Below are 17483 nucleotides of genomic sequence, written 5' to 3'. Positions count from 1 at the left end.
GAATTGTTGTCTTCAAGTGGAATCTCCACAAATCCCTGCTGAAAAAGTCCAAACGAAACTGTTTTGCAGAACTCAAACATACCAAATCACACACAGTTTATTCAAATGACACAAATATATAAATCCTTGCTACATGATTTCTGAAGATCTACTAGTTTTTGTCTTTTAAAGATGTTTGTTTCTTCTATTATGGTAAAATGCACTGTAGCTACTTGAATAGACATGAATAGCAAATACCTTACAGTTAGCTAAATACTAATTGGGGTAACAGACGTGATGAATAGAATTATGTCCCGACTGGGATGGTATGGTGTACCTTACATGGCGGGGAGGCCGTTTTGGAAGGAGAGTATTCCTGGATGTGCAACCTGGCTGGGATGGCTGCAAGTTTTTATACCAGTCAGAGAGAATGACTAGTATTTCCAGAACAGCTTGTCCTCCAGAACAATAGATGGCAGTGCTACTCTGGCACGGTCCCAGCCTGGAGTCCTGCAGGGCAGTCAGGGTTATAGGGTGCCACCAGAGAGTGGTTTTGATAGAGAACCTTCCTGTTTTGAGCAGCTTCAGCAAGACTCTGAAGTGATTCTATTGAGCAGTATGGTGACACCAGAAGTTCTTCAGGGTCTAAGGTAGAAGAGGCTGTTTCACTTCAATCGAGAGTCAGAGTCAGGAGGTGGTGCACAAGGCTGCTCTGGAAGGAGTAGAAGTACAAGAGAGATGGTGGCGCTTGTGTAACTTTGAAGACAAAGCCTGCACAAAATATTTTGTTAAATAAAAAAGTTCTTGAACCAGGGATTTGTGTCTGTGTTTGGGATACTGTTATGCCCACTAGTGCTCAAACTGGTTATTGACTGTGTGGAGTTGACATATTCTCCATTTTTGCTGCTTTTCCTCACACATTCTCAAGGATGATGATCACTAATCAATCAAACATGTGCACGTCTTTGGGGATGAAGGAAGAAATGCACAGTTAACCAGGGGGAAAACCATAAAGCCATTTAGAGAATGTGCAGACAGCACACAGCCAATGACCAGATGTGTGATTCAGACGTTGGGTGCTGGTTCTGTTTGCCATCACATTTTTCCAAGTCATCATGAATTGCAGAGCAGGATATTTATGTCATAATGAATATGGTTACATAACATCTATTTCTTTAAGCAAGAGTTTTAATTGTTGGTAGGTGAGGTCATGGCTCTCTCTTGAAAAATCATGTATTGCTCTTTACAGGTGAGGGGAAAACAACGGCCCTTAGTGAAGGAGTTCAAGTATCTCAGGATCTTTTTCAAAAGTGATGGAAGAAAGAAGCATGAAATCGATAAGTGTAGTGAGGTGATGGCAGCTGTTTCTGTCTGGCGTGGTAAAGCAGGTGCTCAGTCTAAAGGCCAAACTCTTGGTTCTCTGGTCAATCTGTAATTCCTGTCCTCACCTATGGTCTTGAGCTGTGGGTAATGACTGAAAGAATGAGTCTGTAAGTACAAGCAGCAAAAATGAACTTTCTTCGCAGGTTTGCTGGGCTGACACTCAGTGACAGGGAGGAGAAGCTCAGTGATTCAGGAGAGCCTCTGTTATGATTTGCAAAAATGGGTGAGGCCTACAAAACAATGATAATTTATTTCTTGTATTGCCCAAGAATCACACAAGGAATGCCTCAATGGGCTTTAACAGGTCCTGTCTTTGACAGCCCCTCATTTTTTACTCTCTAAGAAAAACAAGGAAAAAAACCTTGGTGGGAAAATTGGAAGTAATTTTAGAATGAAAACTGAGAGATTGACCCCTTAACGGGTAGGCTGGACATGCCATGGGTGTCACAAAATAGAATAAATACAACATTCAAAGCAAAATACAAGTAATCCAAAACTACGAGTAATCCGAAGCGAGCTAGGAAGAAGGCCAGAATTTTAACTGGTCTACCGAGCCGAGGTTCACCAGGCTCCTAAAGCACCTTTTGGCTTCAGCTGGAGCAGGCTCAAAAATGTGGAACTGGCAAAACAAATATTACAAAACTAAAGGAAAAGCCTTATAAGGAGGAGGATCACCGTCAGCCTCTGGCTAGAACACAAAGAATCTATGAATAAAACACATCTCTCTATTATAATAAAAAAAACTTGGGTCGAGACGTGATCTTCTCGTAAGACAATTTGACATCCCGCGAGACAAGGCAGTGAGACAAAAGGACAGCTGCTGTACAGGCATTTAAATGATCAACGCGCAGCACAACAAGCAGAACACCCAAGCCAGCACCTGATGCATCCGCGTCTCTTTAACGTGCATTCAGCACCACCCTTCACGACGTGAGCGGGGGGGGATCAAGCAAAGCGAGGACAGCTCCTGTACAGGCTTTTAAATGATTGATGCACAGCACAACAAGCAGAACACGCAGCATGGCAGTAAGAGCGACAAGCAAGCAACTGATCTGTCCGCATCTACTTAGCATGCCTTCAGCCCTCCCATTCACAACACGAGTGGCAGAGACGACAAATGAAAGGCACGCAGTACACACCGGGGTTGAGGGGGTGGGTGGGCAAAGTGAGCAGGGGACAAAGCCCCCTAGTTTGTAAAAATAACAAAATACAAAGAAAAGTTCAAAACTGCAAACAGAAGGATAAAGGAGTTACCTAAAAGAAAATTCTGAATAAACCAGAAAACAGAACCCTTAAAACGAAAGGAAGAAGTCACAACAACCAGGAAAGTCCAATAAGACACGCAACACTCACAAAAATCCAATCAAAGGCAAATAAATCCCCTCCTCTGCAGTTTCACTCAATTTATTTAGCCTGAGGGAGGGCGAAGGGGGGTTGACATAAGGGTGGTCCTGCCTCTTGGGGCTCCACCCACAACACAAAGAACAAGGGCTTTAACTACATTTAAAGGGACCAAACACAATTATTACATACCATGTGAAAACCAACAGAAATAATATAAAGACATGAGAAATTAGACACAACTTCAACACAATACACAACAGCCTAAGAGTAGATTCACTGATCCTCCAGATCGAGAGGTAGTTTGGGCATGTCCCCCTGATGGCTCCCCCTAGAACTGCTCTTGTCACCTCCCATTGGGTAAAGACCCTACAGCAGATCCAAGACACAATGGAGGGATTATATCTTTTAGGTGGCTTTGGAACAACTGAGAATTCTTCAAAACGTGATGTTTTTCTCAGCTAATATCTTTTGGTGCTGATCTCGACCTTTGTTTTATGACTTTGATTTTTGCCTCTTGTTTCACTTTTGACACTAGTATGCCTTAATCTCCCATATTCAAATGTTTTTCTAAATTTTGACTATTCCTCTATTTTCTCTTTGTAGAACTCCCTTTATTTCTCTAGCTTGTCTAGCACAACAATTTGCCAGTCCGAGTTTACGGATTCCAAAATTCATTTGGATCGAGTTTGTGATTAGTTATTCTCTCTACTTAGTTCTGCTTAAGTTTCGACTTATTCCTGTGATGTTTTTGAGTTTGATTTTTGCCTCTCATTTCACTTTTTACACTAGTATTGCTTAATCTCACGTATTCTAACCTTTTTCTGGATTTTGACTCTGCCTTTTCTCCTGATCAGACTCTCTTGATTTTGCTACATCATCTAGCGCAACAATTTGCCAGTCCGGTTTATGGATTCCAAAACCCTTTTGACAATTAGTTTGTGTCGGCTTATTTACTTTTTAGTTTCTCATCCCTGTAATTTTTTGTTTATTTTGGGTTTGGATTCTCATTTTGGTTTTGATGTTGTGGAGTAGATCGTATCATTTTAACCCTTTCCTGAGCCATCCTCCCCAACAATTTATTTCTTGTGTAGCCCAAAATCACACAAGGAAAGCATCACGGGCTTTAACAGTCCTTATGTTTTGACAGCCCCCCAGCCTTGACTATCTTGACTCCCCCCAAAGAAAATTTTTTAGGAAAAAAAATGGAAAAAATCAGAGAAAGAACTCAGATCTTCTCATGGGTTTCATAAAAAAAAGAAAAATATCCGCTAGCAATACAGAGATCGGTAGTCATCACATTGCAATAAGTTCTGGAAAAAGTGGCAACCTTTCCAAAATAAGACCTCCACATCCTCTACCCTGAGTAGATTCTTTGAAATCAGTAGACGACACTGCAATATGTGACTCTAGAATCAGTATATGTTACACATGCTAGAGGGCTGATTAGTTTGGTTGTATGTACTCGTAAAACATCTTCCCCTGCGTCCATTTTCTGATCTTCTTATTCCAGTTCAAGTTTGTGTATTCTGATGGAGGGGCCAGTAGTCTATCACAGCAGACACAGACACCCACATTCACTCACACCCAGTCAAATTAGAGACACTGATAACTGTAAGAAGGGACGTGGGAGGAAACTCGGGAGCAACAGGAGAGTGACATAACAATAAATATTATTATACAAATGTTGATTGTAAGATGAGAAGTGGGAGGAAAATCAGAACCAACAGAAGATAAGCCCTGCAGATTTGTGGAGAATATGCACATTCCATGCAGAAAGTGGCCATGGCCAGTCTCCAAAAAAACATCACGAGAATTCCAAAGTGAGCAATCACTGTTAGGACTTTACTGGGACTTTATCCCTGACTTTTGTTTTTCTTGATTTCTATTACTTTTCTTCTTCTTTAGTGGCATATTATTGTGCTATTGTTTGATAATAGTTTCCTTTTAGCTGTTTTATTTAGTGTGGGTCCTGCTGTTGTTTAAATGTTGAGCCAAGGGGAGTGAGATGCTTAATAATGCAGGTGTGCTGCCATTAGAGCAGCCAGCTGAAATCCTATTTAGGGAAACTTCCAGTGCCGGTCGAACGGCTGGGACATTGAGTTCTCTCCTTCTCTTTTACCCCTTCATTTTAAAAATAAGGTAATTGGATCTTGGATTTGTTGTGAGAATTTGTTTTCTTTGAAGGCTTTGTTCCCTTGCAGTTAATAATTTGCATTTTTGTGAAGGTTTGCATTTGAGATCCAAAGGATTCCCCTGGGGTCAAGGCTTATAGCCTAGTGTTAGACCTTTTTTATTTGGTATAAGCCTTTGAAATTTCTTTCCATTTAGAGGAATTTTGTATTTCTTTCAGCATTGCTTTATTTTGTGCCTTACTAGCCATTGACAATTTATTTTTATTTGGAATGGAATAGTTGGGCTTCTTCTTGTTAACTGTTCATTAGCAAACTGACCCGTAACCAACCCCCTGGGTATTTCACACACTCACTCTCTAGTTCTCTGAAATACTCCACCCAAAAATTACATTTTTTAACAGGTTACTTACCCTGTAGTTTATTGTGAGGACAGAGAAAAAAAATGTAATCTCATGTTTTCATAAAGAACAGGGATAACAGACTTTGTAGTAGAATATGTGTCAATTGAGGCCAACGCTGGACCAACGCAAACAATGTAAAAATGTCCATGAAAAATGATCTCACACTAGTCGTGTCACAAAGATGTACTCTACATGTCAAGTAATCCAGGCATGTGCTCAGAAAGGGCAAAACACATGCATTTTTTGACAATATATCATTAAATAAATCCATCCATCCATCCATTTGCCATTTTTGCCCATCATTCTGCATTCAATATCCCATAATCACAAAGTGAAGGCATGTTTACAGAAGGGTTACTATATTTATTAAAAATCAGAAACTGAACTGTCCCATTCATAGACAAATTCAGGCCCTTAATTCAGCACTTCTGGCTTCAAGTTTTCTTGGATGCATCTCTACAGCTTTGTACACCTCATCCCATCCCAGATCCTCTCAAGCTCTGGTAGATTGGAATGGGAAGCGTCCGGTAAACTGCCAACTTCAGGTCTCTCCAAGAATGTCCTATGGGGTTTAAGTCTGGGTTTTGGCTAGGCCACTCATGGGTAGTCTGAGACTTGTCCCATGGCTCCTCCAGTGTTGTCTTGGCTCCAAGATTCAGGTCGTTATTGTGCTGAAAGGTGAACCATGGCCCTAATCTGAGCTTGATGTGCCCTCTGGAGGAAGTTTTCTTCAAAGACTTCTTTGTATTTGGCTGCATTTATCCTTCCCTCAATTCTCACCAGTCTTCTCTGTCCCTGCTACTGAGAAGCACCTCTGTAGCATGATGCTCCCAACTTCCATTAGATTAGATGGGAGGTATCCATAATTTCCAAATGAGGTCTCTCTACACATCTGTATATATAAAACTCAATGTGTGTATGTATGTGCAGTATGTTCCAGCATCACGTCTGAACGGCTGGAGCGACTTTCATGAAACTTGGTACACATGTTTATCAATGGTCGACTAAAAATACTGTAGGGTGAAATCAGCCCTAACCCACCCCCTTCTGGGTAGGGTGGGGGGTTATCTTACGATCTTGTATGCATGTTGCAGTTGACACTCGGAACGACCACCAGAGAGCGAACTGGAAGTGACTGACAGCATTCCTGTTGCTTTTGAAATTAAATAAAGTTGTACGCGTGCAAGTGTGTGTGTCTGTCCGGCCCAGAAGTGAGACGTAAAGTCGGGGTGAGGGCTCCAGCTCTGAGGATACGCAAGTGAGGCCAGCACACCGGCCAAACGAAACCTCCTAAGAAAGACAGCCGCTTAGCTGCTAATGCACAAACGAAGTGAGCACTTCAGCAACACACATCCTCATAGCAGAGAGATGCCCAGAGTAGTTCTGACGATTTCAATACTTTCTAGGATCCTGTGCTGGCTTACACAGTTAGTATATAGCAGGCAACTGCCAGCATTCTTTATGTTTAAGCAGCACTGTGCCCCTGTTGCTTTTCAAATTAAATAGAGTTGGCCAGTTCAGAGTGTCAACTAGATGATAACATACATACAAGACCGTAAGACATTAGTGAGTCTTTATTGTTTATTTATTTTTAAAGTTGTGTTTTTTTAATTATGTTTTTCTCAAATTATTATTATTTTCCTCCCGGGCAATGCTGGGTATTTCAGCTAGTGTTCTATAAGGTTTAAGTCTGGGCTTTGGAATGGACACTCAGTCGACAGTCAGAGACTTGCCCCAAAGTCATTCCAGCGTTGTCTTGGCTGTATGATTCATGTCATCATTGTGCTGAAAGTCAAACCTTTGCCCCAGTCTGAGGTCTCATACACTCTGGAGCAACGGCCTCATTCATCCTTACCAACATTCTGATCAGTCACCCCTGTTCCTGCTGCTGAGAAGCTTCTCCATACCATGATGTTACCACCACCATGATTCACTGTAGGGATGGTATTGAGCAGGTGATGAGCAGTGCCAGGGTTTTGTCAGGCAAAGTTCTTGGAATTCAATTTTTGTCTCATCAGTAAAGATCCTCCTGCTCCCAGAGTCCTTAATGCCACATATCTTTTAACCGACAGTTGCTTTTGTATAGCCACTCTACTGTGGAGTGCCACTGACACTTTTGAGATGGTTCCGACAGTCCAAGACTTCAGAAAGCTCTGTTAGAATGACCATTGTGTTCTTGGTCACTTCCTTGACCATCACCCTTCTTTCTTGGTTCCTCACTTAAGCAAAATGGCCAACTCTAGGAATGGTCCTGGTGGTTCCAAGCTTCTATTTCACAATTATTACGGTGCTCTTTGGAATCACCCAAAGCTTTAGAAGTGGTCTTATCTCCTTGTCCTGTGCTGTGCCTCACCGCAATTTGATCTCAGGGTTCTACAGAGAGTTCTTTGCTTGGTTTTTCTCCTGCAGTGTGAATTGTGGGACCTCACATACACCTGGACACGTGTGCCTTTCTAAACGTTTCACAGTCAAGTCTGCTTGCCATAGGTGGACAACAATCAAGTTCTAGAAACATCTCAAGGAGAATGAAAGCAAACAGGATGAACCTGAGCACAATTTGGAGTGTTACAGCAAAGGGTCTGAAAACATAAATTAATGAACAATTTCAGTTTTTGATTTTTATGAACTTTGCAAAGCTTCCTGAAGACATGTTTTCACTTTGGCATTATGGGTTATTGAGTGTAGATTGATGGGCAAAAGTTGCAAATGTATTCATTTGAAATTAAATATACAACAAAATAAAGTGAAGGGGTCTGAATACTTTCTGAATAGATGTTCAGTCACAACCTTAAAACCACTGGCAGGTGAAGGGAATAACATTGATTATCTCGTTATCTCTCAAGGTGTGCCAAGGTGACCCGGACCACAATCCAAAGTGCTCCGGCAAAGGGTCTAAATACTTCCATGAATGAGATTTCAGTTTTTGACTTTAAATAAACATGCAAACCTTTCCAAACAATATTTTTATTTTATCGCTATAGGTTAATGAGTATAAACTGATGTGTAAAACTGGCAAATTTATATAAAGGCAGTCCCCGGGTTACATACGAGATAGGGATTGTAGGTTTGTACTTAAGTTGAATTTGTATGTAAGTCGGAACAGGTACATTATTTTAATAAATGCTATTGTTGATCGACTGTAACCACAGAGAGTTTCACCTCTCTCTGACCTTTTTATTATTTCTACATTATTTTCAATGGTGATGGTTTTTCTCTTCTTTACTATATCAGCAGCACTTGCATCAGATTTGTGTTTCAGAGACATTGTTGAAGGGTGATGACAAAAGGTTAAGATGAACTCTATGGTACAGCACTGTAAACGCTATCACAGCAGGAAGGCACCTGTCGTCAACACGTCTAATGTACTGACAAGAGACAACTTCCTGCTATGTACGTAACAGTACAAGCAGGCTTCCTATTGAGAATGAATGGGGGCAGCGAGGGGTGGTTCACCCCCAGCCCACCTCACAGTCACCTCCACTACAGTATGCTGCCTGCAGCGTCTGCCACAGCACCGCCCCATTTCAACACGCATCCATCCGAGGTACACTATAATGCTACCCCCTGCTGCCCCGTTCACCCTCAATGGCCCCAATGGGTCATCGCTTGCAGCATCACCAGCCGCCCACCGAGATTGAAATGTGTGTGGTGGGCAGGCAGTGAAATCGCTTGCCACCGGGAGCCGCCCGAGGGACACTACACTGCGCAAGCAGCGAAATCGCACCCCACAAACAGGTCACTGCTTGCAGCATCACCAATCGCCCACCGATAATGAACGGGGCAGCCGTGTGTGGTGGGCGGGCAATGAAATCGCTTGCTGCCGGGACCCACCCGAGGGACACTACACTGTGTGAGCAGCGAAATCACCCCCCTCCAGACTCCATCCAGCCACCACTTGCAGAATCCCCAGGCCGAAGATGACAGAGCGGCGGTTACTGAGGCGCATGTCTCGCAGCTGCGGACCTGTTCGTATGTCGTAGGTTGGATGTCCGTAACCTGGGGACTACCTGTATTTAAAGATAAATCTACAAAACAAACTGTGAGGTTGTGGTTTCAAATCTCGTTACTGACACTGTGTGACCACAAGTAAGTCACTTGCTTGCGAAATAACTGGAAAAACAAAACCAGTGTACAAAATTCTCAGATGTCACTTTAAATAAAGGCAAGAGCCAAATCTCAGTATATTAAATCCAACATCTGCCTGTCTGTCTGTCAGCTTTTCACGAGAGAACCTCTTAATGGATTTAGATTGGGTTTTTTTCTGAAATTTGTTTGATCATTCCAGTTGATTTTGCGACGTCTCTCATTGCGCTAAATATCACAGTTCAGTTGTAACACTGCTTTATTCACACAAATCCAAGAGAGAGGTTGTGGGACGATGAGAGGGGGAGGCGGGACCTCAGGAGTAGGGAGCCGGGCAGGGCCCTCCTCACTCACACGCCAGCCTTTGTTCAAGTCGCTCTACCTCTTGCCACATGTTGGAGCGAACCTTGCCTCCGCTTAGCTAGTGATACCTGTTTGTTCAGCAGACATTATCATCTAGAGATTGTTAAAGGGTAACGTTTGACATTTTTAAGAGGGAGATCACAGCTACGTGTTTTAGAGTGTAGCTGCTCACTGGCAGAGATATCATGGCCACATGCTCCTTTCCCCACGTGGAGGGGGGGTGCCACCAGAGCTGAACGCGATCAGATACAGTGGCAATGTTTGACGTCGGAGCACACCTACCTTCTGCTTCGCCAGAGACACCTTGCCAACTTTTCACATTTTTGCTAAAGAGATCACAACTACAGTACATTCTCACCCCTGATTGCAAAACCCAAAATACTGTATATCAAGAGGCCCTTGGATATGAAAGTTATCAATATAAATTCTTCTCAATACAAATTATTAAATTAAAAAAAAAATTGTATTGATATTTAAAGTTTGTCCTGTTTCACTACTACACGGGCGGAGCCGCGAAAGACAGCTAGTAAGAAATAATAATAAAATGTGTGGAAAGTGAAGGAGAACAAATGCATTTGGAATTCACTGTAGATAAATAGCAAGTTCTTAAATAAGGGACAATTAACCAAAAGTGTGATGGCCATTGACACATTTAACTGATATCAGCAATCAGTGTTTAACAAGCTATTGTATTAAACCGGCCAGCAGCCGCCGTGTCACAATCACTTTTGTAGAGGTCTTCCACCTGAAGCTAAACATGTTCAGGCACAGCCAGTACCTGGATGGGGGACCATCTAGGACAGGGTTGGGAACTGGTGGTCCTGGAGGGCCGCAGTGGCTGAAGGTTTTCATTCCGAACCCAATTGCTTAATTAGAAGCCGATCCTTGGCAATCTCAGACCTTGTTTAATTTTATGGCTTGTTAGTCTGCAATGTTAGGTTCTTATAGCGTAGATTTTTTTCCTTTCTGAGGATATCATCAAAATGATTGAAGCCTAAAATGGCTAATTTTCAGTCTGTCACATTTTTCTCTTAAGTGTTTTATTAGGCCAAATAGTGCATGATGGTGTAAATGGAAACAAGTCAGATGGAGAACTGCTGGCCCCTTTTATCATTTGCATCTTATTGCAAATAAGGAGCCATTAAAAACAGCAGGTGCAGCTGTTTAAGATTGAAATAAGCAATTAAGGGTGGTGAACCTTAACATCAAGTCAAGTCAAGTCAAGTTGACTTCTGTAGATGATAATGTCTGTTGAACAAACAGGCATCGCTAGCTAAGTGGAGGGAAGGTGCACTCCAACACGTGGCGAGACATAGACTGACTCGAACAGAGGCTGGCGAGTGAATGAAAAAGGCCCCGCCCCCCTGCTCTCGACCCACAGCCACTGTGTTGGATTTGCATGAATAGATCGATACCGCAAGTGAACCATGGCACTTAGCGCGATGAAAGAAGTCACAAAATCAACCGGAAAGTTCAAGCAAATTATAGGAAACAACCAGATCTAAATCCATTAATTAATTATCTCGTGAAAAGCGGACAGACATAAAGCAGATAGGCATACAGACAGAACGCGCTTGGACCACGAAATTGTTTAAAAGCTGTTTCTTAGCGAGCACCTATGGGCCAAGGGTAACCTACATTCCAAATTTCAAGTCCCAAGTCGTCATGGTTTGGGCGATTTCGTGATGAGTGAGTCAGTGGTAGCTGGCTTTTAAATACATAGATTAAGACTGTTAGAAGAGTGCCAGGTGTCTTTCTTCAGTCAATACACACACGTATCTGAGTGACAATGACAGCATTTCCAGACAATACAAACAACTTAAGAGATACGTTTCATTGAGCTGTCACAACTTTAATTTAATTATAAAATTAGCCAGCACTGATTTGACCTCCCGGTTCTGCCTGTCTGGTCGGTCCAAATTGTGCAAGACAAGTCACTTTGAGAGCGAATGTTTTGCATCTTTACATTTGTTAACCATACAGACCTGACTAAGTAGTAGTAATAAGGGACTCATTTGCAACCCATTTCCTTGCCCAAAATCCTTCATGGGACCCGAGCCTATTTAAGCTTGATCCAAAAAAAGAGAGAGAAATAAATGCAGCTCCATTGGTTTCCAGTCAGGTAATGACTGGCTTGAGAATTAAGACCAGCAGTATAATCATACAGCAAAGAAATAAAATGTTGCAGGAGGAATGAACAGTTATGCTTGCCTTACATATTTGCCGTCCATCTGATGTTATTTAGGAAGAATAAAAAGCCAGTCATTGTGAAATAGTGAAGGTCCCTAGTTTCTCCTGAAAATATTTCTGGCTTGACTTACTCCTGTAAATTCACTCCAGTTCTGAAACAGGGATTTGGCGAGACTTCTGTATTCATATGAAACTTCATCCTGTGCACTTTGGGGTGCCCAGATACTAATTCATAATTGTGCTATTTGTTTGCTTTTCATTGTCGTTACCGTTATTATGGCCAACCGCACAAACCTAAATAGAATTTAATAAAGTGTACATAAAAAAAAAAAAGAAATTCTTGCACAGCGTCGCTCTTCCAACAAAGCTGGCATTTGGAAACTGCAGAGGAAGATGAAAGCAGGGCTTGCTATTATCCCATTTCATTTGATTTGCTTTTTGACAAAGGAAGGATTCTTTTCGTTTCAGCTAGCTCGTATATACAAAATCTCTCAAGAGGCAACCTTATGAAAGAGAAATGAAATGAATTGTGCTTTGGTATTTGCGTTCTTTGAACAAGTGATCGATTTATGTGTTTATCACTATCCTGACCAAGAACAATTATGAAATTAAAAGGAACGAATGCACCATAACAATATTAACATTAGAGCAATCTGGACAAGGCCGTTCAGCCCAACAAAGCTCGCCAGTCCTATTCACTTAATTCTTCTAAAATAACATCAAGTCGAGTTTTAAAGGTTCCCTAAAGTCCTACTGTCTACCCCACTACTGGTACTTTATTCTACGTGTATGTGGTTCTCTGTGTAAAGAAAAACTTTCTGATGTTGGTGCGAAGTTTACCCTTAATAAGTCTCCAACTGTGTCCCTGTGTTCTTGATAGACTCATTTTAAAATAAAAGTCTCAATCCACTGGACTATTTCCCTTCATAATTTGAAACACTTTGTCACACACATGCGCAATGGAGGCAGCTAAAGGGCTCAAATGAGGGGAATTCCACACCAGACCGGGGATGGAGTGCACTGATCCTTTCTCTCTTTCCACTGTAGATCAGTTAAGTGAAATTCTGCCTGCCCCCTGATGACATCACTTTCTGTTTTCGGCCCCAATGACATCACTTCCGGCCTGAGCCCAGATGACTTCACTTCCGGCCCTGGCCCCGATGACATCACTTCTGCCCCCAGCCCAAATGACGCCACTTCCCCCAAACCCCAGGCCCCAATGATATCACTTCTGACCATAAACCCCAGGCACCGATGACATCACTTCCTCTTCCTTGCTTTAAAGCCGCCATCTTTACCACACCCAAGCAGTTTTGGACCCCATTCTGAACACAACTGTACTATCTATTTATCAACTTTTTGCAGCCAGGTTCAAGTATACGGGAGGCTTGCCCCAAACCTTTTTGTGGCTCTTTTGTCATTCTTGACACCCTCAATCATGTCCCATTTTAACTTTCTCTTTCTTAATCTGAAAAGGCTCAGCTCTTTCAATCTTTACTCATTCCCTGTAGCCCTGGAATACTGCTAACACACATCACTCGATGCCATTTCCACTTCTCTTGAACTGTCTCTGAAAGGCATTGAGCCACCACCAGCCTCTTTGTGCTCTGTTTTAAACTCCATTTTAACGTCATCTACTATCTATGGTATAGTGGGTCTATGGCTCAAAAAGAGTGGCCATTTTTGATAAATAATCAATTGGCCGGCTCCTTCTCCACGGGTGTGATTGAGATGCTGAGCCACATGGCCTTAAAAATGAGCCGGTGTAGGACAAGAGAAAAAAGAAATGGAAAAGAAACAAAAGAGAGCGGAGGGTAAAGGACAGAGAGAAAGGCAGGAGCCGGAGCAAGCAGATTCTTAGAGGGAATGGTGCTCCAGAAGGGGCATGAAGAGTGAGCGTTACACTTTGGAGGGTCTTCTCGCTGGATGCAGCCAGCGATCATAGATAGATAGACAGTACAGTTGTGTACTGATTGGAGTCCAAAGCAGTACTGCTTGAGTGCAGTAAAGATGGCGGCTTTAAAGCAAGGCAGAGGAAGTGATGTCATCGGGGCCGGAAGTGAAGTCATCTGGGTGGGAGGATGGCGCACTTTTGCTGGGTGGAGCCCGGCAAGGTAGCCATGGGTGCAGGTGCGCGGTCCAGTGGCATCCCATGGAACGCTGTGGACTGGGTGGTGGGGGGCACGAATTTTAACCTCGTTTTTAATGGCTTTTTCTATTTATTGATTCTAACCTTTACAGTACACTTCATTTTATGGATTATTCATTTATTAACTTGTGAACACTTTGATTTGGAATTGTTTTTACCTTTTACTTTCCCCTTGCTAGGTGTGTTTTGTCCTTATCTGTTACACTCATCTCGGTTACGGTATTGACTGTGTCGGGTTCAAGAGGCTCCCATTGTGGAAGAGGGAACAAGGAGCCGACCCGCACTGTCACACTATCACACTAAATGGCAGGAACTTCTCTCTGGCATATAAATATGGAGAGTCTTCCAGATTTCCTGGCATTTTATTCTTGTTGTGAATGCTCTCTGGAGATGGTGAGTTATCTGTGTCTTGCTGTGCTTGAGCCTTAATATATTTTGGACTTTTGACCATGTTGCTGCTTGTCTAACCACTCCATTTGGATCCTGTTTTGGGACATTGTTCGACTTGAATTGCCTTCACTACAAGACATTCCATTTTGCCTCCATGGAGCTTCATTATGTTTGGAATACTTTGTGTGAAGAATAAATCTTTTATTTTATAAAGATTCGGTGCTTGACCCTATTACTAGCCACAACATCCCCCTCTAATGGACATTATTGGAAGTGCTTTTGAACTATTTAGTGCTTGGGACTCCCAGATTATGACATTAATTGTAAGAGATGGAGAACTTACTGAGATAATTTGTGTGGTGGATGGAGCATCCCTAGCAATTACAGTCCACACACTGTAGGGGCAGGCTCATGGTTTGTGTGCTGATTGTAATGTCGCACCAATTCACGTCTGCCCTTCTTTTATATAAGCACCTGAAGGAATGAGGCCTGAATGGCCCTGATGTCACTTCCGTTTTTGTGAGGAGTCATGCTCTATTTAAACTTTGGCGGTACTGGATGTGACAGTTACTCTGATGGACTCAAACAAGAAAAGATGTGACTTCATCAATTTCACAACCTTTGTACTTTAAACTTTTTTTTGCTCAATTATAAGGGATCACTGGCTGGTGCATCACATCTTTATCTGTAATTTTGTTTTTTTCATTTACAACATATCATGTATTTATATTATGATAGTACATTCTACATGGGCTACACAGGGTATTCCTGTGATTAACTTACCTTATTTATATACAAAGAAAAAATAAATGACAAAAGCTAACATATTGTATCATATAATATATTTACAGTTTTATATTTGGGTATAAGTCCTGAAATTAAAACTTCAAATGCACCAGACATTAAAAAAGAAGAAATTAGTCACTGGAGGCTGTGCCAGTTCATCACAGTACAATTAAAGTCTCTCACTGCATTTTTTTTTTCTTTTTCATTTCTTTAAATAATCTCAGTGAATAAGGTAAAGGACCTGATACAAGATTATCTGGGACTCACCTCTTCTCCATGGGGCTGTAGATCTCATTGCTCTGACAGCCATTGATGGTTATAGGATCAAAATTCTGGAAAGAGCGAAGTGCCACACCAGAGATTGCCACATACTGGGAGCTGAAGAAGATCAAAATGGCTTTGGTGCGATAGAAAGGCAGACTGAGATCATGAACAACTGGAATAATAAGAGGATTGTTCCTGCAGCTCAAAAATTGAATATCTGGAAAAACAAAAGGACACAACAGTGGTCAATAGGCCATGTAAAATGAGACTCTAAAAATGAGATATTTTTCAATCAACTATCCATTTTGTATAACGTATAATCCTTTTGGATTGTGTCATAAGGACCAGCGACAACAGAAGTATGGCAGACTCAATCCCTGGATTGGACAACAGCACATTAAAAAGGATATAATTTGAGCCAGAAGTTATATATAATGAATTGAGAAGAAAACTGAAATAGTGTAATTTGGATCAAGTCTGCCACATCTTTGGACTTAGCCTTACCAAACTGTGCTTAAAATTCTGGCTGGTTCTTTGACTGTGTGGAACTTATACATTCTACTTGTATCTGACTGGCTTATACTCCAGGTTTTCCTCAGACAGACAGACAGACAGACAGACAGAGAGACAGACAGACAGACAGACAGACAGACAGGCACTATATAATAGATAGATAGATAGATAGATAGATAGATAGATAGATAGATAGATAGATAGATAGATAGATAGATAGATAGATAGATAGATAGATAGATAGATAGATAGGCACTATATAATAGATAGATAGATAGATAGATAGATAGATAGATAGATAGATAGATAGATAGGCACTATATATAGATAGATAGATAGATAGATAGATAGATAGATAGATAGATAGATAGATAGATAGATAGGTATGAAAGGCACTATATAATAGAAATGCAGTCTATGATAGACTCCGTAGGGTGTCTGGGCTTTTCCTTAAAGATAGGGTGAGAAGCTAAATTCATCTGGGAGGAGTTCAGAGTAGAACCGCTACTCCTCCACATCGAATGGAGTCAGATGAGGTGGCTCGGGCATCTGATCAGGATGCCTCCTGGACGCCTCCCCGGTGAGGTGTTCCGGATAGGTCCAACCGGGAGAAGACCCCGGGGAAGACCCAGGACACGCTGGAAGGACTATGTCTCCCGGCTGGCCTGGGAGCTTGGGATTCTCCCAGAAGAGCTAGAAGAAGTGGCCGGGGAGAGGGAAGTCTGGGCCTCTCTGCTCAAGCTGCTGCCCCTGCGACCCGACCTCGGATAAGCAGAAGAGGAGGGATGGATGGATGGATGGATGGATGGATGGATGGATGATAGATAGATAGATAGATAGATAGATAGATAGATAGATAGATAGATAGATAGATATGAAAGGCACTATATAAAATCTAATCTAATGATCTAATCAAATGCATTGCACATAATTAACTCAAATATCACAAGTAAATGTGGAACATAAACCTTTATTCTAACTTTCACAACAACCATATACAGTATAAGCAAAACACAGAATATTCTTGGAAATGCATACGACTGAATAAAGATAACATTTCCTGTGCAAAGCCCAAAGAGTTTTCAGTGCACACAGTATCCCGAGGACTCCGTATCATAATGTTGATCAGTAAATCTCAAAGTCTGCCTATACTGTATTGGCCTCTAGCACTGGAATAACTCCTTTTATCACTTAAATGAGCCTTCATTTCCTGTTGGCAGGGTTAAATTGTATTTCATGATTGAATTACAACCCTCCTGTGTGGCTTTCATTAAAAGGGGCAATTGCGAAGTTGTTCTGGGATTGGAGGAAATGCTTGGAAACTGACATTTGTCCTTTTTATTCATTGACCGGTGCTTGTATTAAACCAATAAAGCATACAGTAATAATAGAAGAAGGTAGACTGCAGCTTCCTGTGACCCTAAACTTGGATTAAGTGGGTTCAGTAAACTGGAATGAAAGGCCTGTAAAGTCAGTCAGTGTCCAACCCACTACATCCTAACACAG

The 17483-nt window shown here is 41.8% G+C and overlaps 1 protein-coding gene across 1 annotated transcript in view; it reads right to left on the bottom strand.

Moving 5' to 3' along the window:
- The window catches only part of pappaa (pregnancy-associated plasma protein A, pappalysin 1a), a 722863-nt gene that overhangs the window by 181147 nt on the left and 524233 nt on the right, over positions 1–17483 (bottom strand). The window contains exon 13 of the mRNA XM_039762740.1: positions 15468–15681. Coding sequence (XP_039618674.1) covers positions 15468–15681 — 214 coding nt within the window. The remainder of the gene's footprint in view (positions 1–15467; positions 15682–17483) is intronic.

The sequence above is a fragment of the Polypterus senegalus genome, chromosome 9, assembly GCF_016835505.1.
Source record: "Polypterus senegalus isolate Bchr_013 chromosome 9, ASM1683550v1, whole genome shotgun sequence".
Lineage (NCBI taxonomy): Eukaryota > Metazoa > Chordata > Cladistia > Polypteriformes > Polypteridae > Polypterus > Polypterus senegalus.
This window is presented reverse-complemented; position numbering and strand designations above follow the sequence as displayed.